Source organism: Pseudopodoces humilis, chromosome 1 (genome assembly GCF_049639895.1).
Source record: "Pseudopodoces humilis isolate 2021_Gansu_Grassland_sample_001 chromosome 1, ASM4963989v1, whole genome shotgun sequence".
Classification (NCBI taxonomy): domain Eukaryota; kingdom Metazoa; phylum Chordata; class Aves; order Passeriformes; family Paridae; genus Pseudopodoces; species Pseudopodoces humilis.
Genome location: NC_142200.1, coordinates 125,244,343 through 125,268,248, shown reverse-complemented (window position 1 = coordinate 125,268,248; position 23,906 = coordinate 125,244,343). Strand labels below are relative to the sequence as shown.

At 35.0% G+C, this 23,906-nt stretch overlaps 1 protein-coding gene across 1 annotated transcript in view; it reads left to right on the top strand.

Moving 5' to 3' along the window:
- Nucleotides 1-23,906, top strand: part of PHF14 (PHD finger protein 14) — a 162,170-nt gene that overhangs the window by 87,105 nt on the left and 51,159 nt on the right. The window contains exon 17 of the mRNA XM_014248760.2: nt 20,940-21,057. Coding sequence (XP_014104235.1) covers nt 20,940-21,057 — 118 coding nt within the window. The remainder of the gene's footprint in view (nt 1-20,939; nt 21,058-23,906) is intronic.

The window sequence follows — 23,906 nt, the reverse complement described above, 5'->3', positions numbered from 1 at the left end:
TGTTAGCATTATTTATATAGTTACAATTCCAGTGTATTTATTTTGCATACTTCAAAACTCTTTTGTAAATGCAGAAAAATGTTGGTATATGACTTAATTAATCAGCAGCCCTTCATAAAAAGGAGTTTTTTTCTGAATTTCCATGTTTTGATTGGTATTTTCCTTGGTGTTACATGCTGTCGTTCATCTATCTTGACCTGTTAAATAAAAAATAGATAAAATAGTCAAGTAGTTTGGAATATTTTCATTTTTCTGTTTTCCTCTGTTCCCCAAAAATGGGTAGGAGAGATTTCAGTAATTAGTAAATTACAGTCACAGATTCAAGAACTTTGCAGAATTCTGAAGTCAAGTTCTTCAACTTTTTTGCATCTATCATTTTTACCTTTTGTCTGCCTCCCATTCTGATGGGTTGTTAGGTTCACATTCTGTGTTATTTTCTTTTAGAGAGGAAAAATAAATGAAATGGAATATGGGGGAAAAAGGGCATTTCAGAATGACTGTGATCACTAAATCTACTCTGTAGTTCCAAAGTCATGCAGGATGATAAACAATATTCTTTTCTTCCGTATTTTTCTCCCAAATTCAATTTTGAAGATAGGAATTGATACAGATGCATTGTTTGAAATAAGTCTGCTTTTAATTGCTTTTAAAAGTTGTTTGATTTCTGCCTGGACTACAGAGCTGTCATTTTTTAGAGGGAACCAGTGTTACTGATCTGACAGTGCCCAACAACAGCAGTAACAAAAGTTTAGGAAAATGGTAAAATTGAATATCAAATGGAATAATTTGATTCACCTTACGCCCTGCATGGTACAGAGTGAGACATCCCTTCTTCCCACTGGTTTTGTTTGGTTTAGGTTTGTTTCACACAGATTTTACTGCCAAGACATACTATAATGAGAATATGCATGTCCAAACAAATTATTATTTTCCTATCTCCAAAAGTAGTTTTCTCTCTTGATTCAGTTGAAACAAGCTAGGCTTGTTTATCTAGGCTAGGTTATTGATGTACCTGCTGAAAGTTGTATGGTAATGACATTGCAAAAAATCTGCGTAATCTTTTACTTGACTCTCATTTTTGTGAGGATGAAATAATTTTCTTAAGGGTCCTTTTTTATATTATTTGAGAAAAATCTTAAGTAAGCATGTTACAAGGGACATCGGACATCATGTTATTTTATTTCACTGAACTTTTTCTAGTTCTCTTGGAAATTATTTATTTAATACTTAGCACAGAGTTTCACAAGTAGAACATCTTCGTACACTGTTCCCAAAATTTTGGCATGGTCTTAAATCCTGTTAATTAATAGATTTTTATATATAATACAATTTATCTTTGTTGTTGCTTTCAATATTTATGTATTATGTCTGAATTTTACTTGCATGAATTCAGCCATGGTATAGATGAACTGTGTTATAACAAATGTTTTTCTAAGCATATTGTCTAAATAGTCCTTTTCAGGAATGCTGTACAACGTTTTAGTATATAGCTTGATTATGATCTAGTACAAATGCATCCATTGTTTATACCTACTGGTTAATTTCTGACTTCTTTTGAAAAAAACTACTACTAAATTTTGCATGCTTCAGGACTAGTTTAAAAGAAAATCCTAATTCCTTTTTTTGTGCATTTTTAGAAGTACTCCATCCCCACTTAGAGATTTTTTTGGAAAGTTTTAATACTGAAGACTAAAAATTAACTGTGAAATTATAATGGACTATATGAAATATTTGCTTTGTAAATTAAGTGTTTTTACATCTGTCAATCAATTTGAGAAAATTTATGGCTGTTAAAAAAATAGTCCACTTCTTTTAAAATACAGGTATTTGTATGAACCGTTTAAGTGAATGCATTGCATTTTTCCTACTTCTGTTTTCTTACTCTTTAGTTTGTTTGTAAACACATCTGTGGAATTTTTCTTTAGGCCACTTTATGTGGAAAGCTTTTTATTGTGGAGCTCTAAATATAAATGAATAATACTAGTTTTCTTTGGGATTTTTTGGCTTTTTGTTTGGTTGGTTTTTTCATTTTGGTAATTTGTTGGGGTTTTTTTGAAGGCTAGGAAAAATGCTTTAGATATGCATCCACTTAGAAAACTTATCTGTATAAACTCTTCTGGCTTTTATTTGGTGAAATATTTATAGTGTCTAGTATGACTAATACCAGTGAATTTTAATATGATATCTAGGGCACAATATTTTACTATTTGTACACAACAAGACTGATTATGACTCAGTCTCGGACACCTCTTACAGTACCCTGTTGTCTTGCATACAGTCAGATACTGTCTGTAAAAGGGCGTGGAAGGAAATTTCTTATCCCTTATAAGTGACAGAAATCCACTACTTACCCACACACTGGACATCACAGGATTTTATTCAGCATTGTGGCTTCCCATACTGATTACAGGAATTGGTAATGCTTTCTAGTACTGGAAATGAAAGCTTTCAGAATATCAAGAACAGATTATTATTGCTTCTTACTTGTTTGTTCCCACAGAGCTGAAGCATAAGTACCCGTAAGCTTGCTGCACTATTCCTTGTACTGAAAAGGCATCTGCTGATGTCCCCTCTAAACCTCCTAAGCTGCAGGTTCTGGCTGTGAGCCCCTGTGGCAAGAGCCCTCCCTCTCTCAGCTGAGGAGGGTTTGGTAGTGCTGTCAGCCCCAAAATCAAAGTATCACAGAATATGCTGAGCTGGAAGGGGCCCTCAAGGATCATCAAGTCCAATCCCAGCCCTGCATAGGACCACCCCCAAGAATCACAACGTGGGTCCAAGAGTATTGTCCAGGCTTTTTGAGCTCTGCCAGGTTTGGTGCTATTACCACTTCCCCAGGGAGCCTGTTCCAGTGCTCAACCCTCTGGGTGAAGAATGTTTTTCTAGTGTGTAACTTAAACCTCCCGCTGACACAATTTCAGGCCATTCCTTTGGGTTGTGTCACTGGTCACCACAATGAAGAAATCAGTGCCTGCCCCTCCTCTTCCCCTCATGAGGAAGTTGAAACCACAATGAGGTTTCCCTTTTGTCTCCTCCAGGCTGAAAAGACCAAGCCACTCCTCACACAGCTTCCCTTCAAGGCCCTTCACCATTTTCATTGCCTTCCGTTGGACACTCTCAGTTTAATGTTGTTCTTAAAAATTGTGGCACCCAAAATTGCCCCCAGCACTCGAGGTGAGGCTGCCCCAGGGCAGAGCAGAGTGGTACAATCCCCTCCTTGTCTGGCTGGCAATGCTGTGCCTGGTGCACTAAATCTCTCCCCCCTGGCTCCCTGGGATATTGTGTTATTGGACAGCATCTAGCTATTGGCTTTTGCCCTTTGACTCTAGCTGGTTTTCAGCCTATTCATCCAGCCTTGTCTTTAACTTGATATGAAAAATGCTGTACCTGGCTGATAGAAAAGCCTTATGCTGGACACCTTTTGGTGTGTTGCAACCATTGCTCTTCCCTCTTTCACAGACCATATCATTAATAATTTCAAATATCGTTTCAACTCCTCTACCCTTATTAAATCTTTGCTGAGTGCTCTCAGTTACTTTCATGTATTTGGCAATGGATCCCTTGATCTTTCCCAGCACAGGGACAAGGTTGCCCAGCTAGGTACTGGGTACTAGGTACTAGGTACTACTTACTATCGTTTGTTATTGTGCATGTCTCAGCTCTTTAAGATGGGCTCGTCTTAGCATTTTTCAATTTTCAGTCCTGCCTTGGCTGTAATGGTAGATCTTACCATTAATGTAATTTGATGGTTAGATCTTACACAGGAGTCTGACAGAGATAACAAACATCAGTTTCAGAGGCACTGAATAATTCCTATGGACTGGAATATATCCAAATGGACCAGACCTGTACTTGCTGCTTTCCTGCTGTTGGCTGTCCTTCTCCTGTATCACACTGCTAGGCATGGAGGTCTGAGGCCAAGTTTTCACCATGCTTGCTGATGCTTTGAGCTTAAAGGCATCATGTGCATAGCCCCTTCTTCTCTATTTCTCTGAGCTCTGAGTAAAGTTTTTTTAAAAAATCATACTCCTTTCACTAGGCAACCTTCACTTTCATGAAAACTTCCTGCAGGATTCAGCTTAGCAGTGCCTTTGACAGGCCAACGTTTCCTCTTCCAAAACCGTGATACACCTTTTTGTGGTCTTCCTTATGATAAGTAGTAAATTCTTCTGTAATTTTAAGCCATGGTAAGAGATTGTACTTACACTTCACTTTGTTTTCTGGACTCAATATTCCAGTAAGCCATAAAGTGTCAGTAGTGTCATTAATATTTTCAATCTAATTTATAAATAAAACTGGATCATAATTGAGGAGCAGGTTTTGACCTGGACTGTGATATACAGCAGCTTGATAAAGAGGTTTTCCATGATCCTGTAGAGACTTCTGGATGTATCACAGTTAGAACAGTTAGAGTTCTAAGGTTTCTGGGAGTGGGAGTTTTGAGAGTAAAAAACCCTTAAAATATGTTGAAGAGTGATTTACTTTGGATAGGGGAAAAAAATGTCCATCTGCTAGCTCCAAATCTGTGGTTTAGACTTGTGCTTGGTAAAGTAGAGCAGAGCAAGAAACCAGCATTCTTACTTCAGCTTTTTTGTAGCGTTTGTGATAGTCATGCTTAGATTTTAACATATTGAAGTCACACAGCAGGTTCTGAATGCTTCACAGATATCAATAAACTGATAGCTAACTTAAAGGCTTAGGCCTGTATTTTCATTGAAAACAGTATGAAATCTGTGCAGTCTTTGCACAAGTTTTGTTTGCACAGACTTCGGTGTTGACTGTCCAGTGTTGAAACTGAAACAATGAAGTCAAGTGAAATTGAGATTTTTTCTGTCAGAGTTCATCCATACCCACTGATAAAGAGGCAGTCCAATAAATTACTTAATCTACTTTTCTGGAAAAACAATTATAATAGTATGATATAATAATAACAACTTTAAACTTAATTTTATATACTGAAATAGAAAAAAATATCCTTCACACTAATTTTTTTAATTTTAAAAGACTATTCAGGTTTTTTATTGCAAATCAATATTATAATCTAATTTATTGTATTATATGGCTCTGCTAGTTAAAATGTTTCTCAAAGTATGGTCTATAAATAATAAGAAAATTCTGTATTTGAAGAAAGTTTAGATTTTTATTTCCAATAAAATATTTGATCTGTAAGATTAATGGCATGCTAGTGTATTTATACAGTACTTAATAAGGGGTACACAGTTCTCACATTAATAAACAGTTACAATGAGTGACAGTACTCATAATACAAAGCTGTGTAATATATAAAATGTACATATTTTTGTTGAGTTTATGCTTTTGAGATTACTGATAGATGAAGTCATAATTACTTACTGTTTTTGGAACACAATTTTACAGAGAAAATACTCTGTATAAATTACTGTCAACAGAGCTGAAGCCTGGGATCAGGAAAGCAAAGTGATTGGTACTGAGGGTCAATTGTGTTCTCTCTGGAAGTGTTTCTGCAGGCATGTCTGCTCTACACGTTGCTTCAGAGTGGCCTGGATGTTGCTGTTGAGATAGACACCTGAAAGCTCTTAAAATCTGGAGGTCTATAGATTAGACATAAAAAGTGAAATTGAGCAGAACTATCCTCTCCTGTGATACAAAAAGTTGGGAAGGTAGTGAAGGACTGGCAGCTGATCTTTAAGTCCAATTTCACTGCTCATTAAATTATCAGAGGAAAGCTCACATTTTTGTCTAATCCAGCAAGTCACATGTTTTGTTAGTCAAGCATGTTCTGTGTGCACAGACAGCATAAGACTAAAGATGGGTGAATAAAAGGCAAGCTTGACTTACCAGCTACATATTGCTGGCAACATCTATTGCCACATCCTGACTTAGTTTCATTAGCATATAATGATGATTACATTATTCATTAATACTCTTCTCAAAGCTTTGTAACTCCCTACGTATGGCTTTTTCCCCCCTCTAGGTTTTATGGAGTTTAAAATTAATTTAAGTTGTTAGGTTCCTAATGGTATGCTTATTTTCTGTTAAAACTGTGGAAAACCATAATTTTATGGGAAGACTTGATTTCATATATAACATAACCATTTATTATTTTGCTTATTGCATACCAAGCATGGTTTTTTTTCTTTTGTATGTAAGTACTCAACTGAAAATAAGTACACTCTAATACAGTGTAGATTACATGATGTTGTGTAGTTGGGATTGAGAATTACTTTGTATTGCTATATGCCCTTGTGTTATACAAACCCTAACCCAGTATTTTCAGTTTGTAATAGTAATGATGATAAACATAATGGTCTATGATCTGTTTTTCTGCTTACATAATATATATGCTGGCAGTCACAAGACTCCGTTGAATTCATGGGTTGGCACTCAGTTGAATGTGTTTTTTCTGCAGTGAGTACAGAGATTAAACTTGAAAATGGGCTCCTCATGCTCATTCAAAGTGATAGCAGGAGGAAGGAAGAGTTTCACTTTAAGTGGGAAGGGATAGTCACTCCTTGCAGTTAAGCACTGAATCAGATGGAGACAGCTGCAGAGGCAAGATATGCATTGCAAAAACAGATCAATTGGAATCAGTCCCATCCAAATGAAATTACATCACTCAATAACCTTCCTTTCAAGCCATTGAAGTCTTTTGGCCCAGATTTTTCTTGTCAACTCACTGAGTTTTGCCAATGATTAAAGTATCCTGAAATTGCTTCGATAACATCAGGGACCTTGTTGTGACAAGGTCTGTAAATGCAGTCATTTAAAAGAGAAAGCTGGGTTTCATGTAGAGTATTGAGGGTATTGACTGGATATTTTTCATGGGTTCTCAGAAACTTCTATTCACAAGGACAGTACAGAATGAAGGAAAATTACATATCCCATAAAAAAGATTAAATAAAATATTGGTATTATATATGTGAAATGGTTTCATTCAGTACTAAAAGTATAATTTTCCTCTGAAGTAGTTTGAAAATGTGTTCTTGTTTTGAAGTGGGCATATAAGTACTTGGAGAACAGAATTCTGTAAATCAAGACAGTAACTGTCACATGGGAACATAAACAGTGACATTTAGAACTGGTCACTGCATAAGCATGTTGACTAAGATAAAGCAGAGCTCTTCTGTTCCAGTGGTACCTCAGATGCTATGATCTTTTGTCCTGTAACTTTTTTACAGGCTAATCAGTGTGTATATTAGCAGATACAAATCTGTAACTGTTCAGGAAGAATTTATTAATATTAATAATTTGATCAATACTGAGAAAATTGAAGTAATTGTCAATGTCTAGAAGACACATTGCTCATCGTTGTTTTTGGGGTCTGGTTTTTTTTTTTGTTTCCTCTCTAAAGAGCTCAGCAACTCTTATCCACTTAATAGAGCTGTTGGGTACAGATTAATTTCTGAGATGATGTGTACCTTGAGCAGCCTGAATCTTAAAAATGCATATTACTTACCATCTTTACCTCATTAAAGTTGTTCACAAATACCCCAAATTTCTCCTTAGGCTTAGCAAACTTTACCTGGTGGGAGAGTTCTAATTTTTCAGCATTGGTAAGGTACACTGAAGCAGCTTCCTGCCTTCAGACCATTGAAGAAAAACTGATTTACATTGTGGCTGAAAATGTATTTTTACTTGTGCCCAGTTAGCAGCCAGAAACATTGCTTTTACATCAGTTACTTAACCTGATGAAAACAAGTATTAAAATGGCTAAAAAAGAATCAGGCTCAAAACTGCTGACCTAAGCATTACGTTTGTTGCAATTTGCAATTTTCCGTGTCGGTTACACAAATGAAGAGTAGAAAGTACGGAACTTGTGGGGTTTCTTGTCCTATAAAGTCTTTTGAAAAGGAAATCTGCACATACTCTTAGACACCCTCCCTATGCGTAATATTTAATTAAGTGAGGAAGCAGATGACAGCCATGTGTGATTAGGGAGGAGAGAGGTGTGTTTCTCCCTCTTTGTACCAGAATTTGAAGGAAAGTGCTTTTATAATTTCTTTTTGTCCTGGATTGAAGGAGAGCTAGGAGAGAACAATTCTTCTGAAGGACCAAATGTGCAATTAATTGGGAGCCTTCCTGTTCAAAGCATCTATTATGGCATTATCTGTGATGCTTTTTTCTTTCTCAGTATTTGTTGCATCTACTGGTAAAGAAAGGAAAGCTGTTCAGTTTTGCTCACCATCCTTATTTCCAATTTTTGTGCTCAATAAATCCTTTTCCTAGGTGAGGCTGTAAATACAAGTTCAGCTATTGCAGACAAGTCTGGGTATTTCAGTCAGCAGAAATCTGAATGGATGTACAGGAATGGGAGCAGTTCTTTGGTTGAGGAAGGGTTGGCAAATGGTATGTAGGGATGGAAGAAGAGCAGGAGAGACTAGAGCAGGAGAAATGTCGTCAGTGCAGGTGGTCTCAGTGCAGTAAGTTATCAGATGAGTTTGCTGTTGTATTACAATAATACAATTAACTATAATAATTACAAGCTATTGTATTTATACATTTGTATTCTTTTGTCTTTTACCACTCTTTCACTCGCTAGGAAAAATAACCAAACTTGTTTAAACAAAGCCAGTAGTGATTCCTTAACTAATAATATTTCAAACATGAGAGGGGTGAAGATAATCCTAGAACATGTAAAATAAATGATGTCAGGTTAAATTTTTAATAGAGTAGAAATGGAAAAATGGCCCAACCATTTAAAAAATAATTTCCCTTTAATGTAGGAGTAAATATTCTAATATACTTTAAAATTTTTTGATACGTTGTTACCTTTAAAAATGCAATACGAAGAAATACTATAGGAATAAGTAGTGCAGGTGTAGGTTACTTACACTTCCTGCTTGATGTCTGTGTTCTTACAGCCTTACTTAAAGTGCTACAAAATATTAGGGTCTTTTCTCAGTAGTTTCCTCTGAGAACCTTGTTTATACATAATTACTTTGTGAGCTTATTAAAATTTAACTGATTATTTTATTTGTTCAACCATGAAGTTGGTTCTATACATAAAAACATGTTTACATTGATAAATTTTTATATAAAAATAATTTGTAAATATAAATTTATTTATAAGTACAGTTATATGTAGGTATATATACACATATATGTATGTGTATACACATATTTACATAGTTATTCATGCATTTTGAGAAACTGTATTTAAAGTATGTATTTGAAGTATGGATTGCTGTATTCCTGCCCAAACCTTGCTAGCCCAGATGGGACAGCCTGTCATATTCTGATGACCTGACTGAAATGGTACGGTTGCAGCTACTGGCATTGCTGTGAGAGGGTAGAGGTGGCACAGAGACCTTCAGTTTATCTTGATTGTTTCTGATGCTACCCTTCAAGTTTCTGCATTTCAGTGTTGCACCCATGTCAACCTCACCCACTGAGGCTGTCAGAACAAAACTAGTTGCACTCAGTAAGGGAATGGGATTGTAATGAGATGACTATGGAGAGTATTTCTATCTTCCAGCTAAGCTTATCTTCAGTTTTCTAAAAAAGTTCAAAATTGTGCTGTAGCACTGCAGTTCAGGACACCCAATTTAAAATTTTAATCTTGTCTCAAGCAAGAGATGAAGTGAGAATTGGGAGTGAATTTACATAGGGTACTTTTTGCTCCACCTCTAATTCTTAGACTCAAAATCCTTATACTCAAAACTAAAATTCAGTTGCAAGGAATTTTTTGTTGGAATATGTGGCAACAAAGTGGCTCCTGTTCATCACACTGTTATACTTTATCAAAGTATGACAGCAGTTTCATTTTTATTTACAATTTTACTTAAATACATTTCAAATTAAAAAAAAGCAAACCACAAAAAACACCAAATGGTGTGACATTTTATCAATCTTTCTTTCAAAATGTATGTATCTGCTCAGCTTAAAGACAACATAAATGTTTTCATAATTAAAATCTCACAATGCTCCAAGATACATTAATTTGCTGTACTTTAATTACAAGTATATACATAATTAGAAGTATATAATGCTGTACATTAATTGAAAGTACTTTAAAGAGTTTAAATGTAGAGAATCAGCACTTTAAAATTGTATTGATTTTTTATAAAGCATTCTTGAAAAGTTTGTATGTCATGAGTGTCAAAAGACAGGAAGTACAAGTAGGAAAAAAAAAATGCTGTGAAGGCTTTGGAATTATTGGCTCAAAGACGTTTTTTCAGAAGTGACTAAAGCCTTTTATGTACTGAATTATTACAATGCATTTTGAAAGAAACCCCGCCTTATTTAGTCCTCCCTAAATCCTAAGACTTGTTTTCTTTCAAATGCTATTCCATAAAACAATAATTTTTTAAGATTATAACATAGGTCCCATGTTTGTGCTTGTAGTCAGTCTCATAGCTGCATTTCTGTGGGTTACAAATCTGAGAAAATGCTAGCTTCACAATCAAGCCTACTTGTATTAAATTGTTGCTTTTATGATTAAAAAAAAAAAAAGAAAATTATCTTCTGTATCTTGTGGTGGACTGTCTTTGTTCTTTGAGCTGTATTGAGAAAAAGTTATAAGACTTATAAGGATACTTATACTATATACTTAACTCAGTTTAATATTTTGACACTTGAAGATTCTTGAAAATTTGGTGTGGGTGTCTAAGTATTTGGATCTGAGCATACACATTGCTTAAATTTAGTGTGATGTTAAAATGTTTCATAAGACAGAGGAGAGCTGCTATGATCTTTCAATGTTAATATTTTTTTCTTATCACTTTACTGTGTAGATACCCTTCATGAGACACAACTCTGCCACAACTCATCCTCGGAGGCAATCGTGGAAACCTTTTATAATAGGATTTTTAAATGTGGATAAAGCTCTCAATAGAATACCTAAAGTAAAGGAGAACAGCTACCTTGTCTCAACTATAAGCTTATTATGACAAAACACTGAGTTTGCTTGTCAGGCTTGGATAGAATGTAATTGATTGGTTTGTTATTTGGACTGACAAGGTAGTTAATTTGCCTGCATTTTTTTGCACTATTCAGGAACATTTTGTATGTGCATCGTTGAAAAATCCCGGATAAATGTCTTGTCAGGATTGTCCTATTAAGTAATGTCTCTTTTCCCCTGTGCTTCGTTGGCAAATGATGTTATACAATGCTTGGATTCATTGAAGAGTGACAGAAGCCTGTGGGACTTAAATATTGTGTGTTCCTCTATGGTGATACTGAAAGAAATAAGCAACGGTTTGCCATCTGCCTGCCACTCTACTTATATACAGTTTAATAAGAACATTTCTATATAGAACACTGTGTTGTACATAGACCTTACTGTAAAAAGGATTGTTTCCTAAAAAAGAAATAAATGTTCAGTGATAATGAGACCTGTAAAACACTTGAGACTTACTATTCTGAAGGAATAGATTTGCCATGGAAAAATTGATTTTATGCTTATTAGTATGAACTAATTGTTTCTGACTCCAGACACTCGAGTGAATAGAACTATACCTATACTTCTTTCTGAATTTTTTTTTTTTAATAAGAAAAAATTGAGTATGTGCAGGCATTTGTTTCATTTGGCTTACTTCTCTGGCAGTGTTCAGGACAAGCTTATCTCCTCCCAATACAAACACGAAATTGTTTTGTAAGTTGGGGAAGGAATGAAGAACTGATCACACAACATGACAGCTGAGATCTTCGTCTCCGTCCGTAAATATCCTGGTAGATACACACATAGTATTTTGATCTTCAAATGGTACAGATCCAGTTCTTAAATCTACAGTATCAGAGTGTTGGCATCTTCATCGTTTTCATCTTGAACTTGCTCGGAAAAATTCTGCTCTAATGCAATCAGACTTGTAACTTTATGATCTATAATCTTTGACTTTCTTGAGATACGGTGGGTTTTGTCATCTATCAAGGCACGTTTCCATTTGAAAGTATTTTTTAAACTTAAAAAAGAAATTAAATGCTGTAATAAGTAATAGGAGAATATACAAATTTATGTATACTTATCTACGAGTCATATCTTACCAGGGCATTTCATGTTTGAATATTATATTAAATAAAATTAACCTGATGTCTAACACGTCGTTTCATTTTAAGAAGGGGGTGGGAGAATCTCAGAGTTAAGATGTTTGTTGGCTCTATCAGAAATGCTTATCATTCTGTATTGGCAAGCCCACAAAGACACCTTAATAATAAAGAAATTTGCACTAGGAAGTAGACGCTAATGCAGAAATTTGATCTTGAAGGACCCGTGATTCCCTTCTAGGAAGAAAAGACCCAAGTTTATTGACCACTTGTGCAGTATTCTGAAAGTAAAAAGTTGTGTCAAAGTCCTGTGTAAGCAAGGGAGAAAAAAAATACTTGCCCATACATCATGCTGAGTTTATGAAAAAAAAAAAAAAAGAAAAAGTAATGTTTTCTGTGATTAATGATTGTTTATTAAACTAAAGCAGTCTGGGTATTGTGGATGGGAGAGAATGATAAATGTGGCTTATCTTGGCTTTAGCAAGACTTCAAAAATACTTCTGATATTCCTTTTAATAAGTTAGAGGTTCTATTAATTAATCTGCAATAAAATATGTAGCTGATTAGTAAAGTACACCAGCTACCATGGACTCACTGTCAAATGATACTCAGCTCACTGGGTTTCACTCAAGCTCTCCTGGATGCAGTATTAGGATATTTTTGTTAATTTTTGCTTTAGCTTATATTAGGTTCTGAAATAAAGTGTTTGGTTACATTTTTGGGTGATGACAGTAGGATGTGAGGGAGTACAGTGTTAGAATTTAAAAGAAAATTTTAAGAAAGTATTCAGAAAAAGCATGCAGTGCAGAAAGGAAAATGCAAATCACCATTGATTGTGTGATTACGATACCAAGAGCAACTTCAAAAAAAAGATATTGTGGGGGACTCTCAATCACAGGACATTGATCAAACTGATCAAACCTGATACATACAGAAAGAAGTGTTGCATTTAACTTGCATTTAAGTACTTCTGAATATTCAGAAGATCAGTAGCTCACCCTTTGAAATGCCTCAGCTAGCCTATCCTGTCCACTTTGGTAAGCAGAGAAGGTCCAAACAAACTGAACTGGAGGTTAGGAAGACCACAGGAGACATGAATAAAAATAGCTTAAAATAGTAATACTTCTTTAATTTAGTGAAGGTGAGAAATCTGTTAAAAATGCCTAAATGATTATAAAGATGATAGAGACAGAAGTTGCTACAAAGAAGGAAAAAAAATGGTCTTCAAAGCTGATCAGACCAAAAATAAGCTACATTGTATTGAGATGATGTAGCCAATAGAAAGTTTTTGTCTAATTATAAGAATATTTGCACTAGAGATGTTTGTTAGGGAAGTTCACTAATCTCTGCTATTGAAGGATTTTAAGGACAGACTAATACATGTTAAATACTATTTCAAGTATTGTTGATATTTTCCTGGGCATGCTTGAAATCCTAAGGTGAATTCCTGCTGTATTTATGTTTTTCCCCAGTTCAGCTTCCTTGTAGAATTTTGCTCTTTCTGTCTCTGTCCCTCTCTCCCTTTCTCTCTTTCTCTTTCCCATATCATTAGGTTGAAAGTCAGATGCTGACACTTGATGTTTCACCTTTTGAAAGATGTTTGGTGGCAATATTCAAAAGTATAATGGACTTTTCTAGTTGTTCATAAATAGTACACCATTCAGTAGAATTAATAGTCTGAACACCTGAGAGTGGCACCATAGATGCAATCATGAATTACTAGATTGTATTTCAGAAAAACAAATGCAGCATTTGGTAATAGCTTCTTAAATTTAACACTTTTCAGTCTGTCAAAGGACTTTTTCAGTGTCTGTACTTGGTGTAGCATTACTTTAATGCATTTCTTTGAGTCATTGTCTTCACAGAAATTCTTGGTTTAAACATTAAAATGTTGTAAATATAAGTTCTATACAGTAGCTGTATATTAACAAAAGCAAACACATCTGAAATAGTGTTCATAATATATTCCACTTGTACATGTGGGCCATTGATGAATTTTGCAAACTGATTTAACAAAGCCATGTGTTGTGTAGTTTTGCAGTACTGAGAGAAAAGTTAATTTCTTGCTGAAAGAAAGCTGTTCACATACAGGTATAGTAAATAAAGTTTCTTTTCAGCATTCTTAGATTTCCTTCTTTACATGTGAACTTAAGTTTCATAAACCAAAAAGATTTGTAGACTGTTCAGAAAAAAACGTTGGTTGCATGACATACACTGATAACCCTTGCAGATTCTTCCTTACCCGTAAATAATCAGTGTTAGGTTTTTGGATATGAGGGGGTGTTTGATTTAGTATTAAAATAATGATTTTAATCAGTTAAATTAGTTAGGTGGCAGTTTTGGGTTTAGTGTAATAAATTTAGCTGCACAGATGTCTGCCAGATTAATGCTTGTTTTCTTTTGCTGTTTTGTGGTATCATTGATAGATGCTATTTGTTTTTATTAATGCCTTTGAGATTGGACAGAAATTTAAGTAAACAGGAGATGAGACAATTTCCCATATCCAAAAGAACTTAGGCACCTTATCAGGAAACTATGCTTAGTTGAAGATCATTAAGCTCATCATGCTCTGTCAGGCTATGTCTCTCTCTTGGCCATACACTGTCTTCATCAGCAGTAGGTATAAAACAGATATAAAAATTAGGTATAAAATTAGATATAAAAAGTAGAATTCAATAATCATCCCTCATTTGGTATAATCTCTCACCTTTGTTCAGTAGCCATGCCCTGTCTCTTCCAGGCATAACAGAAGAGTGATAGTCTGCTCTGTCATCCACCATGATGTAAATAAGAGACCTCCTTTTGTGTACTTCCATTGTACTTGGCATAATACAAAGTAGAATGTGACTTCATTACTTAGTGTAATACCATAGCATTGTCCTTCCCAGAAAGTATTTCATTTACCTAAATCGAAATTATGAAAGTATTAGAATCAAGAAAGATGTAGGTTGTAGAAGTCCCTGAAGGACATCTGTTCCAGCCACCCACTCAGTGCAGGACTGACTGCAAAGTTAGATCTAACTTTGAAATTAGGTGAAGTTCCTTAGTTTAATGTGGGTGAACTTCTGGCATCTGTGACGATATGGAACCATTCAGGATAACAGGTACCTGTGTATGAAGAAGTCATATAGTTGGGCTATATCCTGGTTTATAATCAACAAGTTATGCGTATGTAGTCACATAAGAATTTTATGTGACTACATAAGAATTTTAGTGCAGAAATGTGTCACATTTCTGGTGGTAAAGTCACCTAAAGCTTGACTTCCCTATGTGAGAAGACTTCTTAAAACTGTTCTGTAGAACAGAAATTGCAAGGTGACCACAGATTTTTAGTTGTTATGCCATTTATAGCAAGGGGAAAAGTGTAGCAGTCAGGAAGGGGAGAACCAACTTCTTCTGTTTTATACTTAATACGGTTTTATTATTTTGTCAGTTGTTTTCTAAAAACAAAGGAGTTGCTAAGCATCTAGGTCTTATATTTCAGAGTCTAAATAAAGTACTGCATCACTTCTGGTTTGTGTTTGACCTATGATATATCACAGCAAAATGAAAGTAATTTGTTTTAGAATTGATTGGGCTGAATTGAAGAGTTTTGGTGTATCATGGTAGGGTAAGTCATAGCTTTGCTTACTTTCACATTGTTTCAAGAAATGTCAGAAGCAAAAGATGAGTGTTAGCCACATATTCTGTAATGAAAACATGCTACAGTTTTGGGCTCCTCCTTCAGTAACTACAATAAATGTACTTTTTGGACAGCATTAATAATGGTGCACTAAATAGAGGACTATAAATTTATTTCACCATTAGATGTTGAATTTTACAGTTTAAATAAGGGCACAGGAAAGTGCCTTCTTTGATGTGACATGGAAGAGTTGCTGATGCAACCCCACCACACAGTGTTCATTCCTGTCATCCAGAATTTATCCCTCCTGTGGTCTGGTTGCAGTAAGGTGTCACAGGAGCACTCCTCAGCTGTTCCAGGCTGAAGTAATTTGTTTGGTTCTACAGTTGGAATTCACTTGAGCTACATTCATTTACTCTGAGTTTTTGGGAATGCTTATGTGCTCCTTTCTATTTTATGTCATGCAGCTGCTAATAAGAAACCAATCTTGACAGTGACTTACATGGTCATGGCTGGTTTTAAGTTGCTTGTGTGAAATCAAAAATGTGCTGCAATTTAAAATGAACCCCAAATCACGTCTCCATCTGTTTGCAGTTCCAGAGTGACTCAGCACTTGGACACTGAGGGATTAAAGGGGAGAGAGACTGGTGCCTGATATGAAACCTCTCTTCCTCAGATGTCTCTTCCTCAGGTGCTAAAAGCCTTTAGTCGTAGTGGGGTCTAAAACAAGCCAGCAAAGGATGATGCTTATCATCCTTAAACCATCCTTAAATCTGCCCAGTAGCCATTGTGCTGTATGCCTTCAGCAAATGGGTGCATGTACACACACGCATCCCACTGCAGCTCCCTTAGAGTTTAAAAGTTATGGATTAGCTTCTAATTTTTTTTCTGACTAATTCTGAGTTTCTCGGAGTAAGGCTTATATGACAAATTCTCTACTGTTAATGGTAAGATATGTAACAATGTTTTATATCTTTTACTTTCCATTAAAGTAAATCTTTCCAAGCTGTTGTGACAAGTTGGGAGCAGTATTTGTATTTTGGAATTTTGTATTTTGTTTACCATGGTACCTTTTGGCATGACACTGCAGGCGGTGTGCAATGATGCGTACATAAGTGAGATTTTCCGTAGTCTCTGAAGCATATTTGGAAAGTTGTATTTAAAGATTAGCTTATTAATGTTGTGTTTCAGGGACATGTAGCTAATTATTTTTACAGCTATAGATGGGTGATGCTGTCTCGTGAATGCAAAATAGGTTTCTTCGCTGTGGCTGAATCAGCTCTTTGTGGTTTTCGATGATATTAACCAGTGACTTACAAACGTGCCAGTGACGGGCGGGTTTCGCATTCACCGCTCCTCCGTAAAAGCACAGGTCTTTTTCCCCAGTGCTTGCAGGAAGACTTCTGCAGGCCAACTGATAAGACTCCCTCCTGTGCAGGTAGATGCAATGTAATGAAATTGGATGTGTGCGCTGAGCTTTGTAAATAAAATGAGATTGACCCCAGCCATTATCTCATTTATCTCATTTACATTGTAAAATCAGTATCTGCACTATTGATTAGAGTGTAATTGGTTAATTATGAACACGATATGGCTTTAGCGCTGCTAGCTGTACTACTAAAAAAAACTAATAAAAACAATCCAAGGGCAAGAGCAGATGGAGATCACTCTGTTAAAGAACAAAGCAAACATATTTCAGGTATGGAAATGCCTAATCAAGCTTTCTTGCAGTGAAGATGTAGCTGACATGCATTCTGCTATAAGTAAAAAAATGCTTGTTTGGGGTTTTTTTAACTTTTAATCGTAACTACTTCAGAATTCACCTTTCTTCTTCACACTCCATTTTCTCTGTATTTAGTGGGCATATATCTATCCTCATTAATTGCTGAAATGAGGAGCAGAATGATTTTTAATTTTGATGCATAAAGTAATTTCAGACTTGTTATAATGGTGATAGTAAGCAATTACCTGTCAGTTAGAGGTAATTTAGGAGGTTAGGTTGGCTTGTCTTCGTGTGGAGCTCAGCTTTTATTTCCACAATGGTTTCAGTACAGCACCTAACCAGGCTGCTGAAGATGGCCCACCCCTTGATTACATTTGTAAATCATGTGCTTCACCACAAAAACAGTTATACACAAATAGCAGCAGGATAAAATACCTGCTAGTTTAAGTTTGAACTTGTGAGCTTGAATGCACAAGGGTAAAAATTTCAACAACCTGAATATGGAGGAAGTGGCTTCTTTCCCTTTTTTCTCCATTTCAACAGTTTTGTTTGTCCTATTAAGCCATCTTCAGGATGGAAGTGTATGATATTTCTAAATGGTGGTGCCACATGACTCCTTTCCTCTGTAAATGTCCGGGATGTGATGGATCTGTGAGCGCATTTACTGACAGTCTGCGAGACTGTCAGCATGGCATGACATCTTTTGTGACCCAACAATTTCATTCTCTGTAACTAAGTCAAAAATACTCTGTATTTTGTGTCACTGAATTTTGTTTTCTGAATATGACGGTGGGATTTCTGTCATTTTTATGTTGCTGGACAAAAGAACACAGCTAATAATACACACTTGAGGGATTAATCTTGTTTTATTAGTGCTATTTTAACTTGGGTACAATGTTTGCCTTTGGAATTAGGAATTAAGAATGCCAATTTTTTTTTTTTTCCACCGTAATGTGTGTAAGCTTCACGTTTTGTTCCCAGTCACTCAGCAAATGATGTTTGCCAGACAGCTAGAGCATCTTTAACCAAGGTGCAGTGTGTATTCGTCCATTTTCCCAGCATCATGCTCTGGGAACTTAAGAATCAGTGAATTTCTGTTTTCCAGTACAGAATTCATATTCCAGTAAAAAGCAGTAGGAAGCAAGCATTTAAAAATACTTGGTATAGCTACACTTCTATCACCATGCAGCTTTTTATGTTTTGATATATAAAAATACTTATTTGCATTTCCTCAGCTGTGCAGATGAGGACAGAAGCTATTAGTATCTGAAAACTTTCATATAGATATTTTTAACTCATTCTAAGAAAATGCAATTTTTATTCTAGCAACCTAAACAGTCTGAAGTGATAAAAATTAATGACAATAAATATTAAAAACATTGCACTTTAGAACGGTGCCTCAAGATCCATATTTAATTTCACAATGTCATGGTTATTTCAACCCGGCTTTGCGAATTCCCTCAGTGTATTCTGATGAAACATGGCTGAAAGTGCAGTCAGGAAGTACCACATTCTAGACTCAAAATGGTAAACATGTAAGAGATGCCAAAGTGTAATTTTAAAGGGGAATAATTTTCTTTTGAACATAGAAACATACAGAGCAATACCTTCATAAAAAAAAGAAAAATCTAAATTGACACTGTTTAAATCACATACAGATTTTAGGATTAAACTCTGAAAGTACTCTAAATCAGTCAGAAATAGTATGTTTCTTTATTTTCAGTTACTTAAGAGGATCCTTAAGTTTACATGAATGGAGTTCTGATAAGCACTGCTCAAGTGCAAGCCCTGACATGCATAAGATTCCAGATATAGAAATAGGTTAGTAAAAATATGCTCCTTTACAGATGAGAACATTGAGGCTCAGAGGAGGCTTAATATTTTGCTGAAGGTCACATACACTGTTGGGATTTAGGAGTGTGACCTATCCCATCTCCCATTCTCAACCTTTTTATTATTTTAATACACCTTTCACAGGAAATAAAACTGGATGTATTCCTGATTTTAAGTAATATATTTCAACATTAGAACTCTTCTGTCCTTAAAAATTGAGAATGATTTTCTGTTTTAAGTGTTTGCTTAAGTTAGAGTCCTGGAGTTAGATTTAGTCACTGCTAAGCAATCCTAAGGATATATATTGCAGTATGGTATATCTCATATTCAAAAAAGTATCAAAACCATGTCAGTTGAGTGTTGAATCCTGTGAATAGTCGGATTATTGTTTTTAATTTCTATTTAGTGGAAAAAGAGTACATACTGTACCCTGACCAGTGCTCATGTGTTACCTGGGATTCCTGGCAAACACAGCCTTGGCAGCAGGGACTAAAGTATTTACTTAGGTTAAAAATCATAATCTAAAACAGTTACTTCTGTTTGTTTGCAGACTAATTTTTGGAGAAGTCAGCATTATGTTCTATTAATGCAGCAGTATGTTCCATTAGTTGAATCCCCTGTGATGCACTGTCTGTTCATTGATAAATTATATCCCTCTGTCTGTGATCTGGTGATGCCTGTGCCATGCTATTACTGCAATTTTTGGACATTTTTGTGTTTGTACATACTGTAGAGGAAAAAATGAGTGGCCAGGAAAGCAGATAAAGAGAGTGTGGGGAATTTCTTTAAGAATTTCGATTTTTAAACATTTACTCTTTCCTATTTTTTCAATAATTTATATTGGCTTTAATTCAGTGTTTAAGACTGCTTAATGAAGAGACTGTTGCAAAGTAAATTTGAAAAAAGCTTTCCTTTTCATACAAAGGAATACAGAGGGACATGCAAATTAAGAGAAGTTCAGTAGGGTATATGAAAATCTCTATTATTTACTTTGAAAAAATCTCTCATTTTGGACCTATTATTGTTCTAATTTAAAAATCCCTTCATGAAACACTTGTTCTACTGTAGCATTTTATCTATTTGTGGTACATTAAAAGTAGGTTAACAATAGCTATGCTGTATATTTTGAGCTTTTTCTGTGGACCATGTATAGTACAGAACACTAATGAAAGGTTTATCAAAGAACATAAGTTTGTTGTGTGTACACAGAGCGCTTTTATAAGTGAAAGATCACAGTGAAATCCTTTTAAATTAATGCCCTTTACAGAAAATTCAGCATGAATGAGAAAATATTTTGTACATTTGTTTATCAGCCACATAGTTCTGGTGTAGAAAATGTAATTCATAGCTGTAAATTATACTTGAGTTATTTAATATGTAGGTGAATTTTTCACAAATCTTTCCTTAAAAAACTACATGTGCAAAACAATGTCTTAAAACTATGAAAAATAAATATTATCACTGTCTAAAAAGGTTAAAATTTCTGGGAAAAAAAGGGCAGTGAATGACACTGAAGTATCTAAAAATTTAAGCACTTTTTTCATTAATTTGCAAGTCTTTGAAATGTTGTCATTTATATAAGATGATGACAAAGGTGATATATGAATGTCTCCATCAGTATATTCCAGATTAAGCAGAACCTACTTGAAGTGGCTGTTTAAAATTACCCCTTATAGAAAACTGATTTTCTTTATTATGATAATGGATCAGGATATTTTCTGCTGAGAATTGCAGGGAAGCTCAATCTGAAATAGTACAGAAGTACCATTTAATATAAACACATATTTTGTTTTTCTCTTGCAGATGTGATGAATGCAGGCTTTGCTACCATTTTGGCTGTCTAGACCCTCCCTTGAAAAAGTCTCCTAAACAGACTGGCTATGGATGGATTTGTCAGGAATGTGACTCTACATCCTCCAAAGTAAGTTCATGCACCCAAAAAATAGTTGAAGTATTCTGGTTTTAAAAGTTTTCCTTAGTGTCTGAAGTTTTTTATGAAATGCTGTGCGTACGTTTGCTCTGGTAGAAGGTCATAAAATAAAGATTTCAGGTTCTCTTTAAAATAGGTATTAAAAAATCCCGAGTGTATGCAAAATGGAAATATTCTTAATCAGTAAAAAAAATTTTACTATCCTAGTTAACTGCTTGTTTTTTGACATTGTGCTCTCTGTGAGAAAGGTGTGAGTACAGATGCTGTATCAGCATTGGTAATATTATATAATACAAGAATAAGTATTTTAGGAGTACTACAGAATACAGACCTCTAAGGACAAAGAAAATGCATGTATTCTCTAAACAAAGGAAAGTGATTTGAATTGCTAAACCTTTTTCTTTCCCTGAAAATTCATATGAAAGTTATCAATACCTTATATTGATTGGCATGCCTTGTTCAAATATAACATTGTAGAACTGGAACTACATTTTTGACATGGATTATCTCTTTAATAATACTGAAAGTAATACTATTCTTTCATAGTACTGACTTCAAAAAATAAAGATTTTGATTTTTTGGCTGCACAGAAGCTTCTTTAGCACTGGCATTCTTTTCTATCATCTCCATAATCTCTGAAGAGATGCTTTTCAATTGATTTCATAAGTGGATTTATAAATGCATCTGATACCTCCATGTAAAAATAAAAGAGTATTCTAAAAGTCTGCAAGATTTTTCAGGTTACTGCCACTTCCTTTATATTTCTCATATTATTTTACCTAGTAAGTGCCTCAGTATACACAGGGACACAGCTGTGATGAGATGTTATCGTAAGTTACTTGTCAGCATACTTGGATACTTAAACTCTGTCATGCATTTACTTTTAAGATTGGCACATACAGAACATTCAGGGAGTGGTATCATTTTTTGGCTTGCTAGTGTTCATTTCCAATTGCAAAAATATGTTATTCAGTTTCCCCCTGGGGGATTAATCAAATTGTTCTTTTGTAAGGAGGTACGGAGACAGACACAGGAAATTAGCTGTCCACTACAGTTTGGACATCAAGCAGTCTTTCTTGAATACCACTTACATGCAATAGACATTCCAAGAGTGAATTAGAACTGTTATTGAATTTCTGTCACCTGCTTAAACTAAAATGGGGTCCTGATAACATGAGTTAAAGTCTTATGTCTCTTGTATTCTTGACTTCAAAGTAAACAGAAAAATCCGAGGGTTTGTAATTTCTAGTTGTGTTTTTCTAGAGATTAGTACACTGTGTATCAGATACAATTTTTTAGTTACTTTATGAGGTAAATTGATTATGACTTCATTTCTTCCAGGGTGTGTATGTATTAGTTTTAAGGTCTGTTGAAAAAAGAAATGTTTTAAAGAGTAAACAAAAAATTTCAGGAGGATTATACATTTTGTGTTGTCTTGGTGATTATTACGAATTTTAAAAATGTTCTTGTGTCTGATTTTCATTCATAAAGATTTTTAGTGAGTAAATTTAAATCAAGTCTCTTGCACTTTCAAGTACAGGCAATTAGAATTTCATTTGAGTGAGTATGTAATGAATACGAAAGATACTGAAAAAATTGTCTTATGGGGACTCCTTGTGGTTTTGTTTAGTCATTTTCACATAGCTTTTCCAGAAAGCTGTGCAGAGAAATTTCTCTGATAAAGCTGTATTGCCCTGTATGTTCCCCAAAGCCTTTTTTGGCAGCTTTTTTCTGTTTTATACTATGCAGTGTAATAAAATAAAAAAAATATGGTATCAAGTTAAACTCCTTTTAGCCATAATGTGAACCTGTTTTTTAAAGGATTAGGACTTTGTCTTGTATTTCATAAATTTCAAATTCTTTGTTCTACATGGCTTTAGGATTGTGTATTATATATATCTGTGATTTTTCACAGCCAGGAGGATACTATATGATAAGGCTTTTTCTACCCTTTCTCTGAGAGGGAGGTCTTTCAAATCTGTGCTTGGAGCTCAGAAGTGAACAAGAAGAGAAAGTTGGGTCATTTGCTGCACTCTGCCTGACCTGTGGATGAATTGCAAGCCTGAGCTACTGATTATTTCAGTCTCTCAGTCACTCACTGCATTCAATTTTTGATGTGTCACAGGGAAGTTACTAGTATGGATTATTGCAGCAAAATGGAATTGAATTTTCTGCTTTGGCCAAGGAGACTGTTGTTTAGTTCTCATTCTTTTGACTTCATTCATCTGTTTTGGTCCAGTTTAAATGACTTATAATATGTTTTAAAATTCCCTGACAATATATGTTCATTAGCACTACAGGGCCTTGAAAATAATTGGTAGGTAAATTACACTGTTTCAAGGACAAGAGAGGTCATAGTGCTGAGCACGTAATGGCTGTTAGTTTTTACTTCTAATTATGAAATTCAATTTTAGATGTTCAGGAAAAGTTGCATTCTGCTGACAGTGAATAATGCTATTTTATTTTCAGATTTTGCCAAGCACTTGCAGGTGTCAGCACTACAAGGCATGTAATTTAGCAGTAATAAACATATGATTTAAATTGTTATCTAGCACAAACATTGGACATGCTACTTCCATTTTGCTCATCCTAGTCACAGGACTCTCCAGCCGTTGTGTCAGTTTTTCCTCCAGCGTAGCATATTCCCGTATTACCCTGCCTGTCAAATAATAGACAGACAGTGACTTTGCTGTAGGGCATGAGGGCAACAGCTTCTCTGCTGGTAATACTTGCTGTCACTTCTCTGGAATGGGTGATGCTCACTACTGAGGTCTGACAAGCTCTCTCATGTCAAAAACACTGTAGATTCTGTTACATCACATGAAAGCTGAAATAAACTT